The 8,724-nt window shown below is 43.8% G+C and overlaps 1 protein-coding gene across 1 annotated transcript in view; it reads left to right on the plus strand.

The window, feature by feature from the left end:
* cfap65 (cilia and flagella associated protein 65) overlaps positions 1-7,555 on the plus strand; it is a gene marked incomplete at both ends in the record, with an annotated part of 24,074 nt that extends 16,519 nt beyond the window's left edge. The window contains 13 exons of the mRNA XM_080752752.1: positions 708-798; positions 982-1,067; positions 2,099-2,165; positions 2,366-2,476; positions 2,578-2,769; positions 3,215-3,373; positions 3,581-3,709; positions 3,974-4,090; positions 4,524-4,678; positions 5,160-5,363; positions 5,876-6,007; positions 6,540-6,983; positions 7,417-7,555. Of these exons, the coding sequence (XP_080608878.1) occupies positions 708-798; positions 982-1,067; positions 2,099-2,165; positions 2,366-2,476; positions 2,578-2,769; positions 3,215-3,373; positions 3,581-3,709; positions 3,974-4,090; positions 4,524-4,678; positions 5,160-5,363; positions 5,876-6,007; positions 6,540-6,983; positions 7,417-7,555 (2,026 nt within the window). The remainder of the gene's footprint in view (positions 1-707; positions 799-981; positions 1,068-2,098; positions 2,166-2,365; positions 2,477-2,577; positions 2,770-3,214; positions 3,374-3,580; positions 3,710-3,973; positions 4,091-4,523; positions 4,679-5,159; positions 5,364-5,875; positions 6,008-6,539; positions 6,984-7,416) is intronic.
* Positions 7,556-8,724: the final 1,169 nt, after the last annotated feature.

The following is an 8,724-nucleotide window of genomic DNA, read 5'->3' on the forward strand; positions in this document are numbered from 1 at the left end:
CCAGGGAGTCACATGGCATATTGTTGCTGTCGAGCAAAAACCTTGTCTCCAGTAGCAAAAATAGCCGACCTACAAGCTCAAATATTTGTTATTTTTGGATTCGAATCCTGAAATGTAACATTTTGAGTTAATTTCAAATGTGTTTACTTATGTTAACTTTATGAACTTAAATACAAAAACATTGGACATAAAAAAGACTAACATTTTAATACTACCATACTAGTAATTAGTACATAAAAAGACAATAGAATAGAACTACTAATATAGACTGAAGTAATTAAAGCGGGTCATGTTTGCATGTTTGGAATTGTAACAGCTGAAATCGATAATATATCAGTATTCCGATAATAACCTGTGGGCCGCATTAAGTGAAGGTGGGGGCCGCTCTGTGTGTGGCCCCCGGCTGCCAGTTGCCCATGTATGTAGTAGAGCAAACCGGAGTGCAGAGTTGAGTTAGTTAAAGGTCCAAAGTTTGTAAATGCTGCAGTAAAACAGACCTGTGTTGTGTTTATATTTATGATGGGGAAGGAAGTTCAGAATGTTCAAAAGTATTCATGATTTGGCCTTTGGCCTTATTGTATCAAACGGTCAATGGCCTAATGCAAAACAAATTGGGGGTCCTTGAAATAGTCAAATGTTGGAGCAGTAGGCAATGCACCGCTCAAAATGGTACAGAATCACTGATATAGACTCTCTCCCCCCCCCAGGGCATTCTTGTTTCCAAAGGACCAGCAGATAGAGTTGGAGTACTGGACAGAGAGTGGAGAGTTCAGCAGCACCGAGCTGTCCCAGATGAAGGTTGAAGGTTCATGTCTATAGGTCTTTGTCAGACAGAGTTTTAGACTTCAAATGTTAACAACAAAAGAATCTAGACAATAAAACGTGAAGAAGTAACCAACATTTATTTGCATAGTATAGTAGAACTATAGCATCTATCAAAAACATTAAACATAGATTATGGGATATTACATTTGTTTCTAGATCCAGGACAACCATCTGTTCAGCATCTCCCCCAGCTCTGGAACTCTGCAGCCTGGCCAGCAGAGGGCAGTGCACTTCAGCTACAGGTCAATGGCAGACTTAACATACCGTAAATGCTCTAATAATATCCTATATTTAATAAAGAACCGGACCTGCTTTAATTTCCGGGTGCGCAATTGAATTAAGTAATTAAGAGCCGACGCTCCAATAAGAGCCTCCTTTTTCCTCTTTTTTTTTACGTTACGTATCATTCAGGAGTACCTTTCTCCACTCTGTCTGACTGTCACTCACATCCCAAGCCAGCTGTTACGGTGATTTACCGTACACTGTCTACAAACTGCGCAGCGATATTTGGACGCCGCTCATTTCACGTTCCGTTTGGCAAAGACGGATGACTTTGGCAACTTACCGGGGCGCGTGCGTGTGCGTAGTCCTCGCGAACATCGGCGTGGATGACGGCCGCACATGAGATCTTTAGCGTGGAAGTTTAATCCAAACAGTAAATGAAGCTCAATGAAGCTAATGCGGCTATACTAGTATCCATGCTAGTATCCTGTGGTTCCTGTTTACCAGGGAGAGTCGCATCTGAATGACGAAACGAGCCGCTGAGCTTGATGGGAAATGTAGTGTTTTTTTATTCCCCAGCAGTATGCTGTGTGGACTGTATTCTATTCTGATACACATTATGAGGAGCTGATTTTCAGTATGAATTGGTTAATGCAATACAATACAGCAGAATGTTATCTCTGTATGAGCCTTTCTATGATGATTTTCCAATAAAAACGCTTTTCTTTATAAATAACCTAATATATAATATATAATATTTATATTTTTTTCCAAAAATACGGTATCTAATAAAAAAATCTGATCTGAATCATTCTGATATTTTTGAGAAATAGGAATAAAAGCCTTGTCTCTTATACTGTCCTGCTTCCAACAAGAGCCTGGTGCCCGCTACTCTTGAGACAAATAATAGCCCGGGTTCCTATAAGAGAATTTACGGTAGATAGAATACAGAAAAGGATATAGGCTATTATAATTGTAACTTGTACAACTTATTTACATAGGATGACAGTAATGTTGGTATAAGTGTTAATAATCTCATCTCACTTCTCAGGCATGATTTTGTAGGAACAGACCGACTGCCCATCCTGTTTAAACTCTCCCGCGGACGAGAGATTCAGGTGAGGCTGTTTGTTTTAAGGCTTGTTGGCGGAACAACAAGGAACATTTGGGAAAGTGACCTAAGTACCCAGGGGGCAGGAGGTGCAGAAACCAGATCAGAAATGTACTGTCATGGCACACGGCTGTTAAAGGCTTTAAAAACAAAGAGTAACATTTTTAAATCAATACAATGTTTAATTGAATGTGTGTTTGTATGCAGTTGAACTTCCAGGGGGTGACAGTGGAAAGAGACAGACCCTACCTCCACTACACCTCCAGTCGACATGTTTTCACCCCCATAGCCATCGGAGGATTCAGTCCACCCAGACAGGTCAGTGAATGCGTGTGTGCGTGCGTGTGAGGGGAAAGTGTGGATCTGCAAGTGTGTGTGTGTGTGTGTGTGACTGCAGCATCCTGTGGCCTGTCCTGCAGGTGTACGAGCTGTATAATGGAGGTGGGGTCCCGGTCCATTACAACGTGGACACAGCCCCCCTGAAGCAGCTCCAAGTGGACAACTTTAACCAGCCAGTGTTGTGTTGCCTTAACCCAGAGGGAGAGCTCCTCCCTGGGAAGACAGCCCAGCTAGAGTGGGTCCTTGCTCCTCTGGAGGCCAAAACGTACAGTGTAAGTGTGACAGAGTATGCTCTGCCCAAGCTCAAAAGGTTGTTTCCCCTTTGTTTCCCCTTTGACACAACACATAAGATGTTTGGTTTCCCACCTGGGAGATCTGGGTTTGAAACCTGGCCATGTTTTCCATGTTGTATTGTTACACCCGCAGCCAGCTGAGAGGTTGTATTGTAAAAGCTACAGTAGGTGACACATCGATTAATCTTGTCAGTTTTAAAACAAATTATTACATTTGTATTTTAACCACTTTAATCCTGCCGTCACGATTTCTTAAAAAAATAGCTTTTATTTTTTTATTTAATTAATATCAAAGTCACAGTGCATGGTCAAGGTTCTGCCCTATGTGCATTTGTAGTACTGTATAAGCATAGAGCAACGTGTTTGCTATCTGCATTCTTCTATCTTTTAACATCAAGTCCTGTATTTGTTTTTATATCTCCAGGTGGATGTCCCTATTCACATCCAGGGTGGGGAATCCATGGTGGTGAGCTTTGAGGGTTGTGGGTTCGATTCTCGGGTATTGGGTTCATCAGGTCCCCATCATTTGCATGAGGCCCGGCCAACTGTGCCCTGCGTCCAGAGAGTACCTGCACCTGGACAGGTAACTTGACCTCAGAATAGAATAGAATAGAGAGGTCAGTGAAGCAGTGATCTCTTGGAAACCGAGAAGTGTCTTTACTGCCCTGTAACTGTATTGAAAACCAGTTGCGTGCCTGCGTGCACGCTCATGTGTGTGTGTGCGAGCGAATGCATGGGTGCTTGCATAATGTGCATATGTGTGTGTGTCTTTGTGGATGTGTGTTTGCAGGCAGTTTTCCTGTCAGAGGAGAGAATTGTGCTTGGTGATATCCCAGTGTGTTCCCGCCCCACTAGAATCCTCTTCCTCAACAATGTGTCAAACACTGACACAGTGCATTATGCATGGGACAACCAGCAGGTAGGGGTGTGTGTGTTCTGCTTCCCAGAGTCCAGCTGGGTGGTCAGCCTCTAAAACAATCCTAAAAGTGAGAACATACAGCACGCAATCAAAAAGGAAAAGTAGTACATATATACATTGTACTGTATGTATTTATATCACCAGTGTTCACCGCCTCTGATAAAAGTAAAATGTTAAATCAATGCCAATGGTAGGGGGTCCCCTCGACAGCTAGATATCATTGTCTTTCTATGACTATTGGACCAGTTTGTGATTGTGTGTCAGGTAGTGCAGATCCATCCAGAGCGAGGCACTCTGTGTCCAGGGGAGGGCGCTCTGCTTGTCCTCACAATGACTGCCTCAGGTAGCCCAGCCATCTACCAGCTAGATCTCACTTGCCAGGTAACGCACGCACGCACGCACACGCACACGCACACACACACACACACACACACACACACACACACACACACACACACACACACACACTAGGGTTGTTACGATACAATTTTTTCCTTGCCGATACGATATCTGATACCAAAATCAGCTTATCAACCGATACCGATATCAGAAAGTATTAAATAAAGTTAAATAAAGTAAGTTAAAAAATATATATATTTTGAAGTCTACTGATGGGGGGAAAATGCTCTTATTTTGAAATCCACCGACTGGAAGTTAAGGATTGACGTTCGTCAACTTGACACATGCTATGTTTTGACTGTTCAGACAGCTGCTAGCTAGTAGCTGCTTCTTCACAACACGTTGGTCAGACAGTCACAGGGGCTATAGTATGGAACCACACACAGATAAATTCACATTCTCCCCTCTCCTCCAGGTCACCCGTAAGGAAGCTCTAACTCAGTACCAGGATGCTTTGCAGCTCTGGGAGGAAGAGCAGGAGAGACAGCGGCATGAGTTTACTATCACAGAGAAAGACCTCAATGATGGCTCATCAGGGACTCCAGTAAACAAGGTTCTACTGCAGAGATTGTTAGATAATATAACTGTCAATGGCCCCTAATTTCTCCTTGCTCGCTCAATCGCTCATGTCTCATCTTCTTTCAGGAACATCCAGTAGAAGTGGTGAGGAGTGGGCTGACAGTCAGGAAATACAAGGTGACTCTTTTTCATGCGTTCAACCTAGCTCACTCCTCGCTTGTTGAAATATATTATGTGAAATATATGTGTATGTGAAAATGGTCCAACCAATAAAAACTGTGTAGACGTAGTGTGTATGGCATATGGGGCAGAGTCCCAATTCCTGTTGAATGTAATAGCAGGAGAGGCTAAACTGTCCATTTACAGTAGCAGGACAAATAAAGTTGTAATTTCTAGATAGGTGGATATAAAAGCTAATGTGTGGGTTAATTGAATTCTTTCTTTATTGTAAATTGTAAAATTCTCTCTCTCTCTCTCTCTCTCTCTCTCTCTCCCCCCTCCCTCCTCAGACTCTTCCCCCTATCCGTTCCAGCAGCAGCATTGGCATATTGGCGGGTACGTGTGCCAGGCCAACGCGGGCAGAGCGGCGGGCACAGAAAGAAGCAGCAGCAGTGTGCAGGCGTCCTGAACCCCCTCGTCCTGCTGTGCTGCATCTGGGGGTGACAGCACGCTCCCATAGTCTACTGGAGTACCAGAAACGCTTTCCTGAGCAGCTCAATAAGCACTATGTCTATAGGTAACACACACTTCATGTTCATGGACATGTAGACACTTGGGTTATATATGAAATCACAATTGCCAGTTAATTTCCGAAGGATTTTCACATCGTGTTGTCCAAGCTAATGAAATACTCACACTTCACAAGCTCTTGCACTCTGACCAGCCGCCACATCACACCACAAAGAAATACATTTTGTTAGGACTCGGGTGCACTTTGCGGCCCCGCCTGAAACTGAAAGCTGAAACTGTTAGGCCTCCATTGTCTCCAAATGTATTTGGGGTGAAATTGTTTGAAATTGAATTTGTACTCGAAGTGTTGAATATACACTCATTACCTGAAGGAGGGGGGGTGTTGGCATCATGTGCTCTGCCCCCCGGGCCAGCTTTGACTTGTTCCGCCACTGCTAACACCCCTGCCTGTCAGATTTTCTACATTTGTACTGTACATGATGACACAAGGAAATATGTGTAACTGCAGCCCAAAACTAAAAAGCTTGAGATCTAGTTGGATTAATGTTTCTTCATCAGACCGCCCCAGGAAAAGTCAACCAGCCCAGAAACGACTTCCTCTAGCACACCTCTCCACGCTGCTGGACTGCCCCCACTCACACACGGCCCTCAGACACAGATCGTCACACAAATACTTGGCTCTCTGCTCAGGTAAACACTAATGCAGACACAGATAAATGTGTTAGTGGACAGGGTTCACGTTTGACATGTATGGCTGAGGACTGTGCATTAGGCATGGTATTTTTATTTATTTATTTAACCTTTATTTAACCAGTAAACACATTGAGATGATGTCTCTTTTTCAAGTGGGAACTGGCCAAGAGGCAGATTAAAATGTCACATCTCCGCTGTACATATAATACACAACAAAACAACAGTAGTACATCCATGATACACAGAAAAATACCTTATAAGAAATTCTCCAAAGTGATCTTAAGAAACACGAGAAACTAATAATCATTATAATACAGTAAATACCACAGGTACCACAATTAAGTCAGATAGATGGCTTAGACATCTAAACAAGTACAAGTGTGAGCAAGTTGATCTACAATAATCCTTTTGAACCTTCGTGAGGGGGTTAGTGAGGCCAATTTAAGTCTAGTCTGGCTTGATAAACTGAATATCACACTCAGTTGTATCTCAATTTGCATGTATCATTATCTACCCTCATCTCCTCCAGGAGCGTTCTGGATGACCCACTCTTCCATCAGTCTCTGGTGGATGGAGTGTCGGAGCCCATCCCCTACTTCAGCCAGTTCAGAGAAACTCCTCCGCCCCCTGCCTCCCCATCCATCTCCTCGTCCCCGTCCCTCCAACTCCTCCGTACCCTGTGTCCCCCATCTGCCTCCATCCACCCAACTCCCCCACCTCACTCTGCGCCAGACGGGACAGGCTTTGGGTGGAGGGAGCGGCGCCACACTGTGGCCAGTGTGGGTGTTGAAGGAAGACCGTCAGGGAAGAGGCAGCAGACCAAGAGCATGCCACACATGCGACATACACAGAATGCACAGCACGTGCACGACCAGCAGAACACGGTACATATGGAGAACATGCAACACTCACCGTGTACAGAACAGCCGTCACAGTTGATGCAGGAAGACCCTGTACAGGAGAGCATACGCAAGTAAGCAAACATTGTAATAATCACTATTTTGTCGGAAACAAAAAGAATCATCCTGTCCATCCATAGACACGCCATTTGTAAAGTATGTTGTCAGGTTGACTAGCTAGTGACGGGAAATACATTTATATTGTAAATTTAATTATTACATTCACAAATTAGGTAGATGCTGTTTGGAATGACTCAAGTCCAAGGTAAGTGAATGGGCTTCAACTGGCACCCGTTTTGATTAGGAACGTGAACTTTCAACCGAATTGTTCACTTTTTTCAGTTCTTAACTGTCCATAGAGAATAAACAGTGCTTAATCCCTAAATGACATATAATATAAGATGACCACCATTTGGAAACTAAAACAAAACATAACTGAGAAAATACATTTCTCTCTCTCTCTCTCTGTGTGTGTGTGTGTGTGTGTGTGTCCGCGTGTCCGCCCAGGTCTCCTGAATTCTCTGACCTGTGTGAGGACATCCTCTTGAACACTGTACAGAACATAATGAAGGAAGCTTTCCTTGGAGAGCTGATCCTTACAGCACGACCCCGCATCATCACCCTGCCGCCTGTTTCTACCAGGTAGGCACACACACACACACACACACACACACACACACACACACACACACACACACACACACACACACACACACACACCTCTACTTATACCTTACCTCTCTTGTGTTTCAAGTAGTATCACATTCTCTGGCACCCTGGCTAACGACTACCTGACACTAGGCTGCTGATACTTTCACAGATTAAACTTGTCAGTCGCTACGACTGATAATTTGAGTCATTTGCAGTGAAAATAGCTGATCTACAAGCAGCGCGACACATTGAGAGTTTGTAGTTGGGCTATTTTTGTTTATTATTTTAAGGTTGGAGCATTTGAAGTGATCAATCTAGCAAAATGTTATATGCATCTTCCATAAAACCCTAATGGTCTCAAAGTAAAAGGTTAAAGCCACTATCTGTGATTTCTTTACCTGGTTGGCAGTAGGCCTACTGTATGTGGAACAGCAGGAACAATATTGGGATACTAAAATATAATTTTACATTATGCGAATTGCTTGAAACAGCGCTAGTGCCATGAACATCAGGACCTTTTCAGTTGTGAGATTTAATTTATCTTCCAGCCATGTGCATCTCATGGTTACTGCTATGTTTCAGGAGACCCGGGTCTTCCACCGGGAGGACGTCCAGAGGAGTGTCTGAGCCAGAGAACCAACCAGACCCAGCTAGAGGGAACAGAGGAGTGTCTGAGCCAGAGAACCAACCAGACCCAGTTAGAGGGAACAGAGGAGTGTCTGAGCCAGAGAACCAACCAGACCCAGCTAGAGGGAACAGTAGGAACCAGCAGGGCCCGGACCTCCAGCCTCACCACAACATCCAGCCCTCCATTAAATCCATGAGATCAGAGCTAGAACTAGAGCTCAACCCAAGACAGATGCATGAGTCCAGTGGCGATCCCGATTTCAGAGATTCCTGACCTTGACCACTGATTAACAATGTTTTTTGACTGATATTTTGTCTAATACATTTGAAAAACTTCGATTCTAATAGTTCCCACTTGAATACATTTAGCTTATAAAGATAACTTTTAAAGTCAAAATACCGGCCAGCTAGATCACATTATAGCCCATTCCTTCCATTTGTTTATGGTGTGTTAGCCGTTGTATTCCAACAGGGGGAGATGTTTGTCTTCTGTGAGGACTGGGGAGAATCTCTGGTCAATAACAGCTGTTCAGTGTT

The sequence above is a fragment of the Nannobrachium achirus genome (assembly GCF_963921795.1).
Source record: "Nannobrachium achirus genome assembly, chromosome: 22".
Taxonomy (NCBI): domain Eukaryota; kingdom Metazoa; phylum Chordata; class Actinopteri; order Myctophiformes; family Myctophidae; genus Nannobrachium; species Nannobrachium achirus.